Source organism: Macaca nemestrina, chromosome 2 (assembly GCF_043159975.1).
Source record: "Macaca nemestrina isolate mMacNem1 chromosome 2, mMacNem.hap1, whole genome shotgun sequence".
Lineage (NCBI taxonomy): Eukaryota > Metazoa > Chordata > Mammalia > Primates > Cercopithecidae > Macaca > Macaca nemestrina.
This window is the reverse complement of record NC_092126.1, coordinates 42,714,582-42,736,976: the sequence shown is the minus strand read 5'-3', so window position 1 is coordinate 42,736,976 and position 22,395 is coordinate 42,714,582. Positions and strand designations below refer to the sequence as shown.

The 22,395-nt window shown below is 40.6% G+C and overlaps 1 protein-coding gene across 11 annotated transcripts in view; it reads right to left on the bottom strand.

Moving 5' to 3' along the window:
- The window catches only part of LOC105469966 (calsyntenin 2), a 643,989-nt gene that overhangs the window by 404,849 nt on the left and 216,745 nt on the right, over window positions 1–22,395 (bottom strand). For all 11 annotated transcript variants that reach the window (XM_011721615.3, XM_024789187.2, XM_011721617.3 and 8 more), the window contains one exon: window positions 329–451. In XM_011721615.3, coding sequence (XP_011719917.1) covers window positions 329–451 — 123 coding nt within the window. The remainder of the gene's footprint in view (window positions 1–328; window positions 452–22,395) is intronic.

The window sequence follows — 22,395 nt, the reverse complement described above, 5'->3', positions numbered from 1 at the left end:
ATCTCTTTATGGGTAAAATTCCCCTAAGAACCTTACTAGCCCAACTTCTCCAACTCTGCAGGCCGCTTCAGCAATTTACCACTCGTTAGAAGAAGAAACAAGGGTCTTGCACTGGAGGCAACATGAAGGAAAAAACAAACAAAAACACAAGGAGAGCCAGAATCCATCCCAGAAATAAGAAGAGGCATACAGCTTTAACATCACAGGCTGATCTAGAGATGCACAGGGTGGTGACAATAGCTATAAAGCCATATTCTGGGCTTTGTGGAGGTTTCACAGCACATCTTCAAAGTGAGCCAGGCCCAGCCATACTAAGCCATAATCTCACCTGCAAAAGGAACCGGTGCATCTTTATCCAGGGCTACCAGTGGTGGATCCAAAATGACTGTGTCATTGTTCTCGGTTATGACTCCATGATATGAAGTCTCGATCCATGGCTTGTGCTTATTGACTAGAAAATAGGGGAAAGAAAAAACAAAAAGGATCATTATTTAAATAACAAACCCATACTAATGTATTATTAAGATTGTATATTTGCCCAATCATAGGCTGTCATCCAACAATCCCGTGAGAGACATGGAGCATGTTAATCCCATTTTAAACCCAGAAAAGCTTCAGAGAAGCGCAGGGAGAGGTTCGACACCTCACCCAAGGCACTCAGAAGGTGAGAGACAGCACTGACTATAAAACACTGTTTGTTTTGCCTCTAAGACCATGGGTTCTTCACCTCATCAAAGTCCCATTATTTGTATTTCTGGATACCCAGTACAGATAGATATTATTGAGAACTGATTGAAAGCTTTAATTCTGTAATGCTACCATCTATTAATAGATGTTTCAGAGTTAAAGTCCTTTATCAATCAATAAACTAGCAGTTACTACCATGTATGCTCAGGTTTCTGACCTCAACCAAATCTGATCAATCATTAGAAGTTACTGCATTTTATATACATGTATACACACACACATGTATAAATATCATTATATATGCAAAGATACATCAGATATTTGAATATTTTCTGATCATTTAAAAATTGTGTATCTCAGCGGTCTAAATTATCTAGCAACTTAAGTTGTTCTTCAATAATTTCACTAGCTGAATTAAATATTAACCAATGAACAATTAATACACTGAAAATACATATCAACTATATTTTACGGGTTGAATTGTGTCCTCTACATTAAAAAAATACATTGATATCCTAACACTTAGAACCTCAGAATGAGAATGTATTGGGAGATAAAATCTTTACAGAGGTAATCAAGTTTTAAAATGTCATTAGGGTGGTTCCACATCCAATATGATTAGTGTACTTATATAAAGGGAAAATTGTGGCACAGATATATGCACACTGAGAAAATCTCATGTGAAAATAGAGTTGTGCAGCCCCAAGCCAAGGAACTATAGGAAGCTAGGAGACAATCCTGGAATGGAGCCTTTCCTAGAGCCTTCAGAGGGAACCTGGACCTGCCAACACCTTGATTTCATATTTCTGGCATCCGTAAATGTGAGACAATAAGTTTTTGTTCCCAGATACCCAGTGATACTGTTTGGCTCTGTGTCCCCATCCAAATCCCATCTTGAATTGTACTCCCATAATTCCCACATGCTGTGGGAGGGACCCAGTAGGAGGCAATTGAATCATGGGGGTGGTTTCCCCCATACTGTTCTCCTGGTTGTGAGTAAATCTCACGAGATCTGATGGTTTTCTCAGGGGTCTCTGCTTTTGTGGCTTCTTCACTCTCTCTTTGCCTGCCGCCATCCATGTAAGATGGGATGGTAAGAGGTCCAATTAAACCTCTTCCTTTTGTGAATTGCCCAGTCTGGGGTATGTCTTTATCAGCAGCATGAAAACAGACTAATACAGTAACTGGTACCAGTAGAGTGGGCGTTGCTGAAAAGATACCCCAAAATGTGGAAGTGACTTTGGAACTGGGTAACAGGCAGAGGATGGAACAGTTTGGAGGGCTCAGAAGAGAGGAAAATGTGGGAAAGTTTGAAACTTCCTAGATACTTGTTGAATGGCTTTGCCCAAAATGCTGATAGCAACATGGGCAATGAGGTTCAGGCTGAGGTGGTCTTAGATGGAGATAAGGAACTTGTTGGGAACTGGAACAAAGGTGACTCTTGTTATATTTTAGCAGAGACTGGCAGCATTTTGACTCTGCCCTAGATACTTGTGGGATTATGAACTTGAGAGAGATGATTTAGGCTATCTGGTGGAAGAAATTTCTAAGCAGCAAAGCATTTGAGAAGTGACTTGGGTGCTGTTAAAAGCACTCAGTTTTAAAAGGGAAACAGAACAGGTAAGTTCGAAACATTTGCAGCATGACAATGTGATAGAAAAGAAAATCCCATTTTCTGAGGAGAAATTCCAGTCAATTGTAGAAATGTTTGTAAGGAAGGGGGAGCCCAATGTTAATCCCCAAGACAATGGGGAAAATGGCTCCCGGGCATGTTCAGAGGTCTTCATGGCAGCCCCTCCCATCACAGGCCCTGGGGCCTAAAAGAAAAAAATGTGGTTTCGTGGGCTGGGCCTCTGAGCTATGTGCAGCCTAGGGACTTGGTGCCCTGCATCCCAGCTGCTCCAGCCATGGCTAAAAGGGGCCAACATAGAGCTCAGGCCATGGCTTCAGATGGTGCAAGCCCCAAGCCTTGGTGGCTTCCACGTGGTATTGATCCTGCAGTTGCACAGAAGTAAAGAATTGAGGTTTGGGAACCTCCACCTGAATTTCAGAACATGTACGGAAATGCCTGGATGCCCAGGCAGAAGTTTGCTGCAGGGGAGGGGCTCTCATGGAGAATCTCTGCTAGGGCACTGCGGAAGGGAAATGTGGGGTCGGAGCCCCCACACAGAGTCCCTACTGGGGCACTGCCTAGTGGAGTCGTGAGAAGAGAGCCACTGTCCTCCAGACCCCAGAATGCTAGATCCACTGACGCTTGCACCTGTGCCTGGAAAAGCTGCAGGTACTCAACACTAGCCCATGAAAGCAGCTGGGAGGGAGGCTATACCCTGCAAAGCAACAGGGGTGGAGCTTCCTGAGACCATGGGAACCTACCTCTTGCATTAGGGTGACCTGGATGTGAGACATGGAGTCAAAAGAGATCATTTTGGAGCTTTAAAATTTGACAGCCACACTGGATTTTGGACTTGAATGGCCCTGTAGCCCTTTTGTTTTGGCCAATGTCTCCCATTTAGAATGGCTGTATTTACCCAATGTCTGTATCCCCATTGTATCTAGGAAGTAACTAGCTTGCTTTTGATTTTATAAGCTCATAGGCAGAGGGGACTTGCCTTGTCTCAGATGACACTTTAGACTGTGAACTTTTGATTAACACTAAAATGAGTTAAGACTTTGGGGGACTACTGGGAAGACATGATTGTTTTTGAAATGTGAGGACATGAGATTTGGCAGGGGCTAGGGGCAGAATGATATGGTTTGGCTCTGTGTCCCCAGCCAAATCTCATCTGGAATTTTACTCCCACAATTCCCACGTGTTGTGGGAGGGACCCAGTGGGAGATAATTGAATCATGGGGGCAGTTTCCCCCATACTGTTCTCAAGGTAGTGAATAAGTCTCACGAGATCTGAGAGTTTTATCAGGGGTTTCTGCTTTTGCATCTTCCTCATTCTCTTGACTGCTGCCATCCATGTAAGATGGGACTTGATCTTCCTCACCTGCCATTATTGTGAGGCTTCCCCAGCCAGGTGGAACTATAAGTTCAATTAAACCTCTTTCTTTTGTAAATTGCCCAGTCTTGAGTATGTCTTTATCAGTAGCAAGAAAATGGACTAATAGACACAGTTTGTGGTACTTTGTTACAGCAGCCCTAGCAAATGAATACAGTATACTTCTATCAGCAGGTACTAATGAAGGGTAGAGAACTGAAATAAGACTGTGCCAGGATTTGGTGTCATACTCCAATGTGAGAACCTCATCTGGTGAAAACTCAGTTCTTGCCAATTCTTCCCCTTGTATGTCTTTGTTTGATGGGTTCTAGCCCAACCCACTCCTATCTGAATGGCTTCAGGGGCCTCCTGACTGGTCTCTCCATTGGAAATCTTGCCCTACTCTAGTCTACTCTGCACACTGGTATCAAGAGTGATCTTTCTAAAACATTAATCTGATTACTCAACTGTAAGTTGCTTGGTTTCTCTTTTTTAGTCCCCTCTGCCCACCCCCAATACCCTCACAGAAGTCAGGATACAGAGTAGGTACATTAGAATCAAAATAACAGGTTAGAGAGGGGGTTCTAGAATAATCAAAATTGTTTCGATGCCAAACTTCACACCCTACGTCATAGTTTAAAAGGTGTGGTCACATATGCAATGCTTATCACAGCATCCTGTGAGGTAGGCATGATCATTATAAAGATGAATAAACTACCTCCACAAGGTGTAACTTTCCCAAGGCGATTATATGGTTAAAAATTAATAAGTAGGAAAATCAGAAACTCATACTTTGTGATATCTGAGAAGTGCACACACACATATTATAATATATATGTAATGTACATTATACAGTATATATTTTATATATTACATTACATATTTTTCAGTAGCCACAGCGAAGTGAAAGCTTATAGAATTGCGAGCAGCTCTGAGGCAGTGGCTCCTGTCCCCTTCCCACCTCATCGTCCTTCAAAAGGTCAGTTCAGAACTGTTCCAGGAGCAGTGGCAGACTCAACCAGGGCCACCATTTTGCTCCTTCTCACCCATTCCACAGCAATCACAAACTAACTGGAAAGCAGTCTAATGAGGCAGGGACATGTGCCTTGCTATTCTCAGGTCTTGGCCCCTGTAACTCATTTTTACAGATTGGACCATGCCCAGGGCAGAGAGAAGCTCTGGCCACTGCAGGTGTGAACTGGACAGTAGGCACATCCATTCTCACATTTTGGCATTCAGACTGATGCTTCATTATGGACCTTGGAAGAATTACAACCACCCGAGGCTGTCCCCACACTCCTTTGCTCTTTTATTAGCCATCAACACAAATGCAATGTAAATAATTTGCAGCTGTTGGGAGAAACAATTAAATCTTTTTTCCCCTTAATTAAACCTAGGGGCCTGTTCATTAGAACTGTGTACAGAGCATACGCCAGGAGCTCATCCAGTGTTTCAGATTCATTGTGCCTATCTAAATGGGCTAAATTAGATAGTCTCAGTGGCAGGCAATGAAATCTAAAGTTGCAGTTCCTAGTTTTAGCCCTGACTTAACCACTTCTGGCTGGTCCTATGTGAATCCGGTGGCCTCTCTGAGTTTCAGTTCCCACGACTGTAAAATGCTGATGGTGATGCTACTTACAGTGTTGTTCTGTCATTCATACGTCCTGTGCTAGACACACAGCTGCTGCTTTTTCATTACTCAAACTCACCACCCTGCTTGCTGGGCAGTGACAATGTCAGAAGGAGAGGTGATTTACAGACCAACTTTAAAGTTGATGTTTTTCCCTCATTAGGAAATGGGCTGACTTCCTTCTATGCACAGGTTTGCCTTCCTTTACTCCTCTCTGTCACTACTTCAGTTAGTTGGGTACCTATCACATATTAGGCATTTGACATACATATATTCATTAATCCTCACAACATCCCCATTGGGTAATACTTTATTTCTCATTTTGCAGGTGAGTAACTGAGGCTTAGAGGGATTTAAATATTCTCATTTTGGAAAGTAAGAATGCTAAAATCCCCCAAATTTCTCCCTTCTCTCCCACATTCTAACTTCCCTTACATCAGAACTTTTGCTTTGTCAAGATTGATTCATAAACAAAATCGCTTTCTATCCTTTGTCTATAGATCAAGTCATCAGGGTTGCAAACTAATAACTTAATTTACATTAATTCGACTACAAAGATATCATTCATGACTGAGCCAAGTATGGTACAATAATTACTTCTTCTTCTTAGTGGTCAAATGATCATTTTGAGGACAACATTATTTGCATCCAGATAAACTGGATTCTTTATTTTTCACTCCATCAAATGGCTGAATCACGTTCCATCATAGCTTGCATCACATTTGGAAGCAGCTTCCTTTGTATACTTTTGTTTCCTGAATTTAATGATTGCCTTTTTATATCTATTGAGTAATGAAACATAAAAATTCTTCTCTGAGCTCAATTATGTTATAGCTTTTAAATCATCCCATCTATTACTCATTCTTCATTTGTAAAACAAAAATACTTATTTCTCAGGAATGTTGTGAAAATTGCACGAAATGATGTAAGCAAACATAGTACCCAGGAACAGAGCAGACATTCAAATACTTAGAACTCCCCCTACCCCATCTTATGATCCTGGGTGGCTAAGGTGTACCCTTGTACTCTCAGAAATATACAGCCCAGCTTCATCCATTCAATAAATATTAATGGAGTATCCAAAATGTACAGAAAACACACTAAGCACTGAGATAAAATGAGAAAAACATCCTTTAAAAAGCATCTGACAAAATCCAACATCTATCTATAATTAAAACTATTACCAAATGAGAAATAGAAGACAACTTTCTTAACCGGATAAAGAACTTTTACAAAAACCTATAACTAATATCATACTTAATGGTGAAAGAATAAATGCTTTCCTTCCAAGAGCAGGAAGAATACAAGGACATCCACTCTCACCACTTCTATTCACATTGTACTGTAGGTTCTAACCAGTGCAATAAGGCAAGAAAAAATATTAAATTGGAAATGAAAAAGTAAAATTGTCATTATTCACAGGGAACACAATCATCAATGTAAACATTCTACAGAATTAAAAAAATGCTATTAGAACTAATATGAGTTTAGGAAGGTCAGAAGATAGAAAGTCAATATTAAAAAAGCAATGGTATTTCTATGCAGAAACAAACAATTGGAAATTTCAATTAAAAAATACTGTTACAATAGCATCAAAAACATGAAACACTTAGCAATAACTTTCAGAAAATATATGCAAAAGTTGGTACACCGAAAACCCTGATACTGCTGAAAGAATTTAAAGATCTGAAGAGATTTTAATGGAGAAATACACAGTGTTCATTATTTGGCAGACTCAATATACTTAAGATGTAAATTTTCCCCAAAATTGATATATAGATTTAATGTAACTCCAACCAAAATTACCAGCAGGATTTATGAAAGAATCAGCTAATTCTAAGATGTACATATAAATGAAAAAGACCTGACATAGCCAAAATAATTTTAGGAAAAAAGAACAAAGTTGAAGGACTTATACTACCTAATTTTGAAACTTACTGCAAACCTACCCTAATCAAGATAGTGTGGTATTAATATAAAGATAGACATATACATCCACAGAAAGAAGAAACAGTCCAGAAATAGACACATATATATGGTCAATTCATTTCTGACAAAGGTTCTAAGATAATTAAATGGGGAGGAGAATAGTTTTTTTATTAAATGCTGCTAGAAAAAAAATGAGGATCTATACACACACAAAAAAAACCCTCCAGTCCTACTGCGCTTCATAAACAAAAACTATCTCTACAGGAGTCATAGTTCTGAATGTAGAAGTCAAAATTATAAAACCTTTAAAATAAAGCATATGAGGCTGGGCGCGGTGGCTCACACCTGTAATCACAGCACTTTGGGAGGCCGAGGCAGGCGGATCACAAAGTCAGGAGATCGAGACCATTCTGGCTAACACAGTGAGACCCTGTCTCTACTAAAAATACAAAAACCTAGCCAGGTGTGGTGGCAGGTGCCTGTAGTCCCAGCTTCTCGGGAGGCTGAGGCAGGAGAATGGCATGAACCTGGGAGGCAGAGCTTGCAGTGAGCAGAGATCGTGCCACTGCACTCCAGCCTGGGGAACAGAGCAAGACTGTCTCCATAAATAAATTAAATAAATAAATAAATAAATAAATAAATAAATAAAGGATATGAGAAAATCTTAGTATCCTTGAGTTCGATTAGAAGGAACCAAAAAAAAGCACACCCCATAAACGATAAAACTGATAACATCAAACTTTATAAAAATGATACACTCTTACTTTCTTGAAAAACATTAAAAAAAAATTTGTTAGCCGCAGACTAGGAGGAAATATTTGCAAACCATTTCATAAAGGTCTTGTATCCAAAATATATAAATAATTATTTCAATTAAATAAGACAAACAATTTGATTTTCAAAAAGCAAAAACTGAATATACCTGTCACCAAAATAAATATATAAACAGTAAATTAGAGCATAAAAATTTGTTAAACATCAACAGTCATTAGAGGCATGTAAATTAAAGCCACAATGGGATATCACCACACCACCACTTGAATGGCTAAAATAAAACTGACAATATCAAGTTATGATAAAAATGTAAAGTAATTGGAACTTTTAGACATTGTTGGTAAGAATGTAAGAATAATACAGTCACTTTGCAAAATAGTTTAGCAGTTTCTTATAAAATGACTCAGCAATTCTATTCCTAGGATTTACCCAAGAGGAATGAAAACATAAATTACACAAAAGACCTGTATAGAAATGATCACAGAATCTTTATTCAGAACACTTAGTGCCAAACTGGAACTAAAATGGCCATCAACTAGTGAATAAACAAATTGCAGTATAGCCAGAGAATGGACACCCACTCAGCAATAAAAGAACAACTACTGATCCATATAACAAAACAGATGAATCACCAAAGCATTTCACTGGTGAAATGAAGTGAAAGAAGTCAGACAAAGAAGACTGCATGCTATTTGATGCCATTCATATGACATTTTAGAAAACACAAAACTATAGGGACAGATAGCAACAGATCAGTAGTGGCTAGGGCTTGGGGTGGGGTGGGATTTGATTGTAAAGGGGAAAAAGGGAACGTTCTGAGAAGATGAAACCATTCTGTATGTTGATTGTGGTGGTGGTTACACTTCTGCATGTGAGCGTTTGTCAAAACATATCCAACTTCACACTTAAAAAGGTGAATCTTATTCTGTGTAAATTATGCCTCAATACATGTGGGGCAAGAACAAAGTTCTAGTCCTCAAAGGACTCTCAGACTAAGGGGTAAACAGTATGGTAAGAGGTAGGTAAGAAGAGGAAGAGCAGAGTGCTATGGAAAAAGAGAAGTGCTGACTCAGTCAAGGTAACCAAGGATTACTTCCTGGAGAAAGTAAACTCTAAGTCATGAGCAACAGGAATTAAGCAGGCATAAAGGATGTGGAGGGCTCCAGGCAGAAGAATGTGGATGGGCAAAGGCCCAATGATAAAAGCATTTAATATATCTTGGGGGAAATGTAAATAGTTTGGTTTAGCTGTAGAACAAAGTTTGAGGGAACAAGGCCAGACACAGTGCTGGACTGAGATGGCATTCCCATTACCCAGTGCTTTTTGGCATGTACAGAAATTATCCAGGAGTTACTTCCAAACTCTGGCTTCATGGGATGCTGGGGAACCAGCTCCTTTCCAGAAAGAAGTAGTGGCTATTGATGCCTGTGGCTTGGCTGTTACTCCTTGTTTAATCTGTTCCATAGCCTGATGTTCCCTCCCTGAACAAAATGCTTTGTCTTTTTGTTCCAATAGAGTGAGGTTAGTCAGCTCATGCTTCGCTTCATTTGAATGTAACTTCAGAAGAACTAAGTTTTTATCAGTTCTTGACAAGATAATATCCCCGTTTTCTGCACATCCCATCTGGAGGCTGAGCTGTGTCATATCATGCCCCTTTAGGACTACTTCTTGCCCCTTTCTTATCTCTTTTCCATGATGTTTCAGCATGTGGAAAATGCCCGTGTCTTTGCACTCATGCAGAGGAAATACCAGTGTGATATTTCTGCTCCATTTACACAGAAATTAGGTCTTGCCACCCAATGTGCCTTTAACTAGAGCACAGATGTATTCCTCAGGAGAGCTCCTCAGCTCTCTTCTCTTTGCTTCCACTGCCAAAAAAAAAAGTGTATTAATGCTCCATGCAAGCAGCAGGGCTAAATGGCTGATGATTTACCTTTTGAATCTTTATGCTTTTACCTAAAGTTGACCTTTCTGGCTACTTTCTGACCTTTCTGGCCACCCCTGGATCTTTAGAACTCCAATACTGCTCCCTGGGTAAAAGTAAACTATGAGTAAAAAACATGCTTTACTGATTGCAAAATGCTCTAACAAGGTTAACTATACTCTGGTAAATATATTATTCCAATTGTCAGGCTGGTCTTTTGCCTGCCATGCTCAACTTCCTCTCCTGACCTGATCTCCTAGTAGAACTGCTTAAACCAAGATAGATACTGGACCCTTGGGGAAACTGATGGGTGGAGTAGGCCAATTTATTAGACCTTGAAACTTTCATTTCACAGGCCAGAAACTAGAGCTCGTCTGGCAATGGGCACTTGAAATCTTGAGAGAGAAGGTAATAGGGAGTTGGGGCTAGCATTCATGCAATCAGCACTCAAAGTTTAGGGGGAGCTGAAAATCCATTTAAATCAGAGACAGCCATCTGCCAGGAGACACAAGGTTTGAGAGTAGATAGGCAGAGAGAAGAGATGGACCTCAGGTGGCTTTGGGCAACACGGAGGCACCCCTCCACTCCTGTTTTCTAGCCCATTCCCTGCTCACCTTTCACAGACTCATCAGCCTTCTATGGGGTGCCTGAGGTTACCAAGTGAAGCCTTTCAATAGGTCTTCTCCTCCAACTTTTAAAAGAAAAATTGTACTAGTTTGAGTATCTGTTCTTGTAATAAAATGATTCCTAACTACAATTATTATAATAGCATTTTGAAAAGTATTTTTATTCTTTGCTTCAGTCAGGCTGGGATAGGATCCCTGTCTAGGCAAATCTGATTCCACCCTTCCCCAGCTAGGATACTAAGCTAGGAAGCTGTCCTGCCCTCCACTAGGAGATTAGATGAGGCTGCCCAAGGCCTAAGCTCTCTAGGTTACCCACGCCTTTGCCGTCATTGTGCTGTCTACCCCTGTGCCCACACTCCTTACTGCTGTCTATTCATCTTTCCAGGTTCAGCTCACTCCCCTCCCCCGGTTGCCCTTCTGTTCTCCCGTCACCCTGTAATGTCTGCTGTCATGCCACAGGTCTACTGTGTCACCACTGGATCTTTCCTTGTTCCTCTTTCCTGAAGAACCCTGAGGCCCCTTGACGGGGAGGCACCATTCTAATCACGATGATGTCTACAGTTCGTAACACAGTGCCCAGCATATAGTGAGTCACTGGTAAACGAAGTGAGCACACCTTTTACTTGCCAGCATCTCCAATACCTGAATCTATTAGCAGCACTTTGATTCCAATGAGTAGGTATTCCTGTATCATGCAAATAGAAAGGGCATGCCTCCCAAATCTTAGGGTGACATTTGCCATCACTTAATTAGAGACAACCTATATCACTTGCTAGCGGTACCAATTAGAGAGTTTTAAATACAAATCCCATGTGTGTGACTCACACATGAAAAATATCCACAGAAGATGAGATTACATTTCACTATTTTAATTGGGGTGAAAAAGTATTTGAAGGAAAGATGGCTGAGTCATTAATCCTTAAATGCTTGATAGGTGCTTTCAGTAGGGGCAGGACATTGCTTTCCTTCCTTCCTCACTTCTTTACTATTTTCTTTCCAGCCATCCATCCACCCACCCATCTACCTAACCACTCATCTACCTATCCACCCATCTACCTAGCCATTTGTCCACTCACCATACCTATTTTCTTCTTTCCTTCCAACTATCATTTTCTACCAATAAATACTTATCTGTTTAGAGTGTGGACACTCTCAAAGACTAATTTCTGTAGCCTGGGAATAAACTATATGCCAATATCCCATTGGGTAGTGACATGTGAACCAGGAGCAAGGCTAGGAAAAATTGTGCACTGAGGTATCATGTGAGATTTATGAAACTGAAATTATAAGTTGTTTCTACACAAGTCATCCAGATCAAGCCAATTGGCCAAAGTTCACCCTAAGACAGACCCTGAGGCTAAATATAAAGGGTATTGCACTTAATGTCAAAGTGCTGCCGTTACATACCAACAGGATATCTTAGTTAAGTCTTTCAAACTTCCCAGGCCTCCACCCTCTTTTATAAAATGGAGGTAATACCAATTCTGCAAGGTTTCTGAGAGGAAGATAAAAGGAGACTCTGAGTTAGAGCTGACTCATTGGTGACTAGCACTTTATAGGTTGCCAGCAAAGGCTTTCAGTTCTGCACCTCAGTATCTACAGGCTGGGATCAGGACCCACACAGGACCCAGCATGTCCACAACCCAACTAATCCATTGGTGAGATGAAGGCCTAACAGAACCCTAGGCTGAACTCCCAAGGGCTGGAAAAATTAGACTAAGTCTATGAAGAAGATCAGGAGCCATGCAAAAAAGGATCATTTAGAATAAAAAGGGGCAAGGAAAAAAGGACTGTGATTGTTTAATACTCACATTCACTTGCTAGAGCCAGCTCATTTTTTACACAAAATATTTTACCTACTGAACATTATTGGACTGAAGTGTGCATTAAATTGTTATATCTCTAATTCTCCAAGATTGTTATTACTTCAATATCTCATACTTCATTGCATTTTAAACATCTTTAACCCCTAAGACAGTCCTTAACTTACTTTGTAATTCATGCTAATAAATGTAATTGTCTAAAACTTTCTGTAATTGCCATTGATAAACCAGAATCATTAACATAGCTAAGCAGAAGCCACCACTCCTGAGGGCCTACTATGTGCCAGCCTACTATGTTCTCATTACATTCTTACAAGCACCCCTGCAGGATGGCAGAATTGGCTCAACTTCATGGATGAGGGAACATGTTCAGAGAGCTTAAGGAACTCATACAAGTAAGGCCATGGTCCCCGGATAGAAGAAGTGAAATTTCCTCCCTTGGATGGTCATCCTTCTCCCCATAAGAAGTCAGTGCAGTGGCACACATTCAGTTCCATCTCCTGTGGGTCAAAACTGTGGACCAAGTGCTTGGTAGGGTACAAGGAGACAATATAGCCAAGACTAAAGCAGACTGGGGAATGAACAGTCAGGGTTCACCAGAGAAACAGAACCAATAGTACGTCACAATCTCTCTAAATCTATATACCTCTACATCTCTCTCTGTGAGTATGTGTGTGTGTGTGTGTGTGTGTGTGTGTGTGTGTGTGTGTAGAGACAGAGAATTTTAAAGATTTGATTCATGCATTTGTGGGGGTTAGCAAATTTGAGAACTGTAGGGCAGGCCTGCAGGCTGAAAGCCCAGACAGAAGGTGATGCTGCAATCTTGAGGCAAATTTCTTCTTTTCCGGGAAACCACAGTTTTTGCTGTCAATGCTCTTCAACTGATTGGATGAGGCTCACCCATATTAGTGAGAGTAATGTCCTTTATGTAAAGTCAACTGATTGTAGATCTTCAGCACATCTACGAAATATCTTCACGGCAATATCTAGACTAGTGTTTGATTAAATAACGGGGTACTACAGCCCAGACAATTTGACATATCACACGCATTGAAGTTTTTAGACTGTTGTATTTAAACTGAGAAGATTTGATGGGATAGTACAAATTTCTCTTAAGCTCAAAAAGAAATGCTATACTTTTGTTTCTCTACTGGCAAACTAATAAATAAAACCCTTGTGGCTTATGCTATCAACTTTGTTCCAGAAGGTAGCAAATGGGTGATACCTTTTTATTGCGAATTTCATCTCATGCCTTAGATTCTAAGATGTCCAGAACGATGGATGACAATTATCTGGTTTACAGTACATTCACTGCAGAAAGCTTGCCTGCTTCTCCATGCTTCAGAAAGAAAGCACTGGCAGGCAAATTTCACTCCTTATTTATGTGAACTGTTATCTGCATTTCCCCAGCTCTGACTCTGAAAAGGTACAGAGTATAAGAGATAGAGGACAAGCAAAAAGGCCCTGCCCCCCGACCCCCTCAACTGGCCAAATACATAATTATAACAAAGTTGCAAGCCAAATACCCTAGGTCATCCCCATAATCAGATCTGATTGTCAGTCTATCAGAGAATATGGTTTTGTTTGCATCCACATGTCTGCACTCTTGCCTGCTCAGTTCAGCTCAGCTCAGGCACCACTGACAGGGACTCTGACACTCCTCTACTCTTCCACCCCTAGATACATAACCGATACTAAATTAAGTCCCTCTACTTGTGTTCCCAGAGCTCCCTACTTATCTCTAGCACAGCAAGTACTATATTGGAATGTAAATATCATTTTGTGCCTTTCCTCTACCAAATGGTGGGGAAAGATGCTGTGTGTTTTATGTCTATATCCCTAACCCAGCAGGAAAGTTCTCAAAATACGGCCAGGAGCCCTTGGGGGGAATCTCTGAGACCCTTTCAGGGGTTCACAAGGTCAAAATTATGTTTATAAAAGTGCTAACATAGTATTTGCTTTCTTTGCTTTTATTCTCTCTAGAGCAGTTTTCCAGAGGTTATAAGCAGATATAAAAATCCAGCTGTCTCTTATTAAGCCAGACATTAAAGATATTGGCAAAAATATAAAACAATGAGACTCTTCCCACTGCTTTTTAAAATTCTTGTTAACAGTTACTTTAAACAAAAAGTATGTTATTTTGGTCAATATGTGATGAGTTTATTGTTAATCATAACTAAATTAATAAATATACATTTTTAAATTTTGTCAGTTTAAATTGCTAATGCAATAAATAGTAACAGGTATAACCTACAAAACCAAAGCTCTTTGGGTTTATTAATATTTAAGAATGCTAACTTGTTAAGAAACCAAAAGTTTAATATGTGGCTCATCAAAGGACTTGAAACACAGCACGTGCTGCTCAGGTAGGAAAGAGTGTCTGTTTCAGTGGAGGAAGAGAGTAGGGAGAGAAGAAAGGGACAGTAGGAGGGGAGAGAAAGAAAGGATAACCAAAGTCATCCAGACAAGACTTACATAATCATTTCTTAGATTTAACTCAGTTAGGGAAGGTTGATCAATGTAGTGACAAGATCAGTTCTTTTTCTGGTTCTGGTTGTGAAGGAAAAGTAACTTGTTGACTGGATCACTAGCACATCAGTTGCTGTGATTCTGTGTAGGTAATAGAGCCTCTGATTCTTTTGGAAAAAGGAAGGGGAACATCTTCTCTTGTATGAACTTGAGTGCACGCTGTCAGGAGAATAATTGTCTGAAATCACAGTCTTTATATCTTTTGCAACCTGGTTGGAGAAACTGCCATAAAAATAAACAAACTTCATAAATCATCTCTGTAAAAGGCATCAAAGGTTAAAAGCATTGTGATGAATTTCTGAAATAGATTTGGACTCTGAATTTTCAGAGTGTTTAGGAGGCAACTATTGTGTCTCAAAAGAGTAATCATGATCTTGGAGATTTTAAAGGGTAATTCCACTGTTGAAAGTGTCAGTGTCTCCTAGCAGTAAATAGAACAAGTATTTGCCAGCTGGAGAAGTCTCTCAATGCCTAAGGCATACTTCCCAAAATTGCTAACTGAGACCTTTGTTCTTACTCAGATTACTAGTAATCTGAGGCCTGGCACATGGTGGATGCTCTGTGTGTGTTAAATTGTGTGTTAAAAGATCACCAATGAATGAATAAGCTTTGACTGCTTGTGTTAATTATCTGAGCAAAGACTGACACACAGTGATTCCTCCTCAATTATAAATTATCTTAAACAAAGAAAGCAAACAGTATCTTAGTACTTTTATGAAAATAATTTTGATCTTGTGGATGGACCCTTCAAAGAGACTCAGGGACTCCCCACCAAGCATTCCTGGGTATATTTTGAAAGCTATTGTGGTAGGTTAGGGATATAGTCATAAAAGACTCAGCATCTTTCCCCACCATGTGGTAGAGATTGGGACCTACTTATTTCTGAACAACTTTTGGTTGACCAAGAGAATCTTGGTTTTCTCATACACCAGTACTTCTGGGGATAATCAGACAAGGCAGAAACAAGGAAAAGGAGAAAAAAATAGGATGAATATACAGTGTAGATAAAAGAAATTGGGATTTTGATTTGCATTTCTCTGATGATTAGTGATGAGCATTTTTTCATATGATGGTTGGTTGGTTGTATATCTTCTTTTGAGAAGTGTCTGTTCATGTTCTTGGTCTATTTTTTAAGGGGGATGTTTTCTGCTTGTTAAATTATTAAGTTCCTTATAGACTCTGGATATTAGGCCTTTGTCAGATGCATAGTTTGAAAATATTTTCTTACATTCTGTAGGATATCTGCTTATTCTGTTGATTGTTTCTTTTGCTGTGCAGAAGCTCCTTAGTTAGGTCCCATCTGTCAATTTTTATTTTTATTGCAATTGCTTTTGGGAACTTAGCCAAAAATTCTTCACCAAGGCTAATGTCAAGAAGAATATTTCCTAGGTTTTCTTTTCTTTTTTTTTTTTTTTTTTTTTGAGACGGAGTCTCACTCTGTCGCCCAGGCTGGAGTGCAGTGGTGCGATCTCTGCTCACTGCAAGCTCTGCCTCCCGGGTTCACACCATTCTCCTGCCTCAGCCTCCCGAGTAGCTGGGACTACAGGCGCCCACCACCACGCCCAGCTAATTTTTTGTATTTTTAGTAGAGACGGGGTTTCACCGTGTTAGCCAGGATGGTCTCGATTTCCTGACCTCGTGATCCACCTGCCTCGGCCTCCCAAAGTGCTGGGATTACAGGCGCCTAGGTTTTCTTCTAGGATTTTTATAGTTTGAGGCTTCACATTTAAATCTTAATCCACTTCGAGTTAATTTTTGCACATGGTAAAATGTAGGGGTCCAGTTTCATTCTTCTATATATTACTAGCCAATTATCCCAGCATCATTTATTGAATAGCATGTTCTTTCCCCCATTGCTTATTTTTAACTATTTTGCTGAAGATCAGATGGCTGTACCTGTACGGCTTTATATCCAGGTTCTTGATTCTGTTCCATTCGTCCATGTGTCTGTTTTTGTGCCAGTATCATGCTGTTTTGGTTACTGCAGCCTTATGGTATAGTTTGAAATCAGGTAGTGTGATGCCTTTTATTTTTTTCCCTTAGGATTGCTTTGGTTATTCAGGCTCTTTTTTTGGTTCCATATAAATTTTAGAGTAGTTTTATCTGATTCTATGAAAAATGACATTGGTAGTTTGATATAGTGTTATAAATTGCTTTCAGCAATATGGCCATTTTAATAATATTTATTCTCCCAATCCATGAGCATGAAATGTTTTTGCATTTGTGTCATCTATGATTTCTTTCAGCAGTGTTTTGTAGTTCTCCTTCTAGAGATCTTTCATCTCCTTGATGAGCTGTATTTTTAGGTATTTCAATTTTTTCATAGCTAGTGTAAATAAGATGGTGTTCTTCATTTGACTTTCAGCTTGAATGTTATTGGTATATAGAAATTCTACTGACTTTTGTACAGTGATTTTGTATCATGGAAAAAAGTCATTTACCAGTTCTAGGAGACTTTTGACAGAGTTCTTAGGTTTTTCCTGGTATACAATCATACCATCAGTGAAGAGAGATAGTTTGACTTCTTTTCCTATTAGGGTGCTTTTTATTTCTTTCTCTTGCCTGATTGTTCTGGCTAGGACTTCCAGTACTATGTTGAATAGGAGTGGAAAGGGTGGGTATCCTTAGCTTGTTCCAGTTCTCAAGGGGAATGCTCCCAGCTTTTGCCCATTTAGTGTGATGTTAGCTGTGGGTTTGTCATAGATAATCTATGTCATAGAACATAGATTATTGTTTTGAGCTATGTTCCTTTGATTCCTAGTCTGTTGAGGGTTTTTGTTATGAAGGGACATTGGATTTTATTGAAAGCTTTTTCTGCATCTATTGAGATAATATGGATTTTGCTTTTAATTCTGCTTATGTGGTGAATCACGTTTATTGATTTGTGTATATTGAACCAGCCTTGCATCCCAGGAATAAAGCTTACTTGATCATGGTGTATTAGCTTTGATGTTCTACTGGATTAACCCCTAAGCAAGTAGAAGAAAATAAATAACTAAAATTAGAGCGGAACTGAATGAAACTGAGATGCAGAAATCCATACAAAGAATCAATGAAACCAAGACTTGATTTTCTAAAAGATTAAACAACATTGATAGATTGCTAACCAGGTTAACAAATAAATAAAAGAATATCCAAATAAGTACAATCAGAAATGACAGAAGACATTACAAGTGATCCCACAGAAATAAAAAGATCCTCAGAGATTATTATGAACAACTCTATGCACATAAATTAGAAAATTTAGAGGAAATGGATAAATTCCTAGAAACACACAGCCTCCCAAGATTGAACCAGGAGGAACATGGAAACCTGAACAGATCAATAACAAGTTCCAAAACTGGATCAGTAATTAAAAACACCTACCTACCAAAAAAAGCCCCAGACCAGATGGATTCACAGCTGAATTCCACCAGACATATGAAGAAGAACTAGTACCAATCCTACTGAAACTCTTCCAAAACTTTGAGTAGGAGGAACTCCTCCCTAACCAATTCTTTGCAGACTGATAGGAAAATCTGGAAGAGACACAATGGGGGGGAAAAAACCTTAAGGCCAATATCCCCGCTAAACATAGACATAAAAATTCTCAACAAAATGCTAGCAATCTTTTTCTTTAAAAAAATAAAGATTGAATAGTTCTGAGCAGTGATGCTTCCCCTCATTGCACATTTCTAAGAAGTCAATTTACTTCACACTGTATCCTCTACAAAGGGCAGAGGCAAGACCTCTCCTGTGGCCTGGATCATATCTGATGGGATTAATCAGATTAAAAAGAGCCTTATTTCTCTCTGATGTTAGCAGGGTGTGTTTGTCTGGGTCCTCCTAGAGGCAAACACCAAGACAGGATTAAACATGCAAGGATTTTATTAAGGAAAATTCCTGTGGGAGGGAAGGTAAGGAGGGAGGCAGAAACATCTGACAAAGGGGTCAGACCTTGATGCCGACATAACCCCAGTGGAGGGGAAAGGAAGAAATAAGTTGTGAGAAAAGTGTCCTAGACTGCCATGCAGTCTAAGTAGGAGGTGATGAAACCAACACCTACAGTGTCCTCAAGTCAAAGTCAGCAGTCAGAGTCGTCTCACCAATTCGAGGAGAAGGTCTGCTTTAGTATGCCTCAGTATCCCCACACATAGTCACTGGCTGGGACAACCCATGGATGGCATGGCATTAGTGCCAAGATCTTTCACTGCCCAGCAGTGGGGCCTCATTACACTCCCTGCAGTTGCAGTCTGTGAGATACTTTCTCAGAGCTGCCATATAGAATGCCTGGTCATGTCCTCAGTTCCCTTAAAGTTGGCAAAGTTAACTTGGCAAATACCACTCATCAGTTCAATAACTATTTTTTGAGAACCTATGATACAGGAGGCCCTATTCCAGGCATGAGCAGTAAAATGGAAAAGAAGTATATTCCTGGAAATATCTAGCAGTGGTTGATTTAGAGTAAACTGTAATTGAAACATTGTAGAACAAGTGAACAGAGCCTGTCTTCCTTTCAGACCCATGGCAAGCATGGGTAATCAATCCCACTGACCCTGAACATAACCTTAGACTCTTTCTCAACACAATGTTTGTGGCAGCCTCTTTTTAATAAGAGCACTTAAGATAGCACTTAAGATAAAATTTATTTGCCATCTCTGTACTAGGAGAAGTAGTGGACAGTGGGATGAGGGAGGAAAGAAAGGCAAAGAATGTTATACACCAAAAATAAGTAACAACGCTGAAGAAGGAGGACAAAAGTAAGATCAATAAGATTGCCCCGAGGAGGGCTGGAAATAAATCTGCCTGAAGGGGGAAAAAAATGAGAGAAAGCATGGCTAAGGATATTAATGTCAGCTTTTCACTCTTGTATCTTGGGCCTAACTAACTTGGAAATGGTTTTCAAAGCAGATGGCGATCTCATTGCACTGAATTTCCATGACTGTTTTGAAATTTTGGAAGCCCTTGACTTACTGGTTGTTCCATGACATTAGAGGTCATTGATGAGGGAAGCTGGCTAAGAGTGGGCACTCAGCAAGTGTGTGATGAACCAGATTGAAGACATATTTGCATCATGGCAACTTGGGTATTATCTAGGATTTCCCAATGCACCAAGCAAACAGGATCATGGGCATACTCAGAATAACCTAGACCCAGTCACTTGCTTTGGGGTAAAGGCAAGACAAGATGTTCTACCTTAGAATCTGAGTGACCTGCTCTTTTATTAAATATGAGCCTCTGACCAGATATAATTTATTGTTCCCCTTCAAATATTTAGGAAACTCCTCACCTCTGACTGCCACTTTGGAACAAGAGCCAACTTTCCTCCCCAGATCTGCTCCTCAGCTCATGGGCACCATCTCAGAAAATGGCACAGTGCTGCTCAAGCCAATACCCTAGGATGTACCTTGATTTCTGCTTTACCCTAACCAGCAGTTCTTACATCACCATACATAACTTATCAGCAAGTTTTGCCATTCCTACACCAACAGTAAAACATAGAACTTCTCTGTCTTTACCTGTCAACATTCCATTCCCAGTTGATACCACCTTAGGCTCTGCAAGAACCCCTTAGTTTACCTCCATCTATTCACTGCAATCATCAGCAATCCCTTTCCACAGAGCTGCCAGAGTAATAGCTTCAGAAAGGAAGCAGGTCCTGGCAATTTCTGCTTAGACCCTCTCAAGGCTGTGGATGTGGTGTGGCTCTGTGTCCCCACCCAAGTCTCATCTTGAATTGTAATCCCACATGTCAAGGGAGGGACCTGACAGGAGGTAATTGGGTCATGAGGCAGTTTCCCCCATGCTGTTCTCATCATACTGAGTGAGTTCTTATGAGATATGATGGTTTAAAAGTGTGGTACTTCCCCTGTCTCTCTGTCCTGCTACAATTTAAGACATGTTTCGTTTCCTCTTCACCTTTTGCCATGATGGTAAGTTTCCAGAGGCCTCCGCAGTCAACTGTGTCAATTTTCTTCATAAATTACCTGGTCTCAGGTAGTCCTATATAGCAGTGTGAAAATGGACTAATCCAGCTGCTCACTACACTTAAAATAAAGTCCAAAGCATTTCTCATGGTTTATCATACCCACTCTTAACTCATCTCCTACCACCTTCCGTCACTCCTAGTCACACTGGTTTCTTTATTCCTCAAATTCACCAAGCTCAAGCCTTCCTTGGAGTATCTGCACTAGATGTTCCCCGAGCCAGAAGGCCAGAAATGCTTTTCCCCTTCACAGGACCCTCCACTCAGACCTCTGATCACCCCTTCCTGAAGATCCCGTCTGAAGGATCCTCTATCTGCCCCACAACTGATCCTCTCAAAATTTTATTATTTTCATCACAATGATCACACCTAAAATTAAACTTTGTAAGTCTTGACTATTTTATCATCTGGTCCTTGCCTCTTGGGAATCCAAGTCCTGAGAGCAAACACCTTGTGCCTTCTGTGCACCACTATTTCTCTGGAGCTTAGACAGTGCCCGGAAATGGCGGCTACCAATAAATAGATGCTGTCAGTGAATGAGTTAGCATCCATCACGGCTGTCAGTGAGATCAAAAAAGCTTCCGACAGGAGCCCTCTTCTTGTAGAGCAGCTTCCTGACTCAGCTGTGCTCTCTCTGGAAGCTCCACTCCCACCACAGCATTGTCTCTCACCTCCCATGGCTAACTTCACAGCCCTCTGTTTCCTCTTCCCATTACCCCAAGGCCATAGGTGGAGCAAGATCAGACATTCTCCTTGTCAAGGCTCTCATTATTGTGCAAAGAGAAATTGAGAAGTCCCAAGGCCCTTTACTCTCAAAAGGAATGAGGCTTTCAAAGGAGGAATTCAGAGGTGAGGTAAGAATTTTGAGAATGGCCCCTTGTGCCTTGATTTCATTTTTAACAACCCTTCACCCTCTCCCCCAATCCCCCCCACCACCGCAACATACACACGGGTGCACCCAGCCTTCATGGCTCTTTCAGCGTCATTGGCTGTCCTATCTGGTAGAGAACAGTGAGCAGGGCCTGCCCCAGAACTGGAGGGGAAGCCCTGCTCTGCACTGCGGCTGGGCAGAATGCCCAAGCCAGAGCTCTCGCCAAATTCTCGCCACAAGGAGGTGGCTCCAGCCTTGAAGAGTTACAGACTCAACAGGATAGCAAGCTCATGTTTTTGTGTAGCACAATTTGTTTTTTTAATTGCCTGGCAGCCCCTTATATTACTAGTGCCAATGGGTGTACTCGTTCCTCCACCCCTACATCTTTATAAAGCAGGCCCTGGCTACACAGGCTATAGAACTCATAAGAGAGCTGAGAGAGGCTGTGCAGGGGACATGTGCCAGGACCCCCCTCTCAACAGTGGAAGTCAAAACCTCAACCCCTTTTCTCCACTGGAGTTTAACAAGGCCCACATTGTGGCCCGGTACACTGTTCCAAAATGTTCACAAACCAAGCTGTGACACCACAAAAACAAGGAAGGCACCCAAGTTCCACAGCCAATGAGGCAACAGTCGGGATTCCATTAGGAATG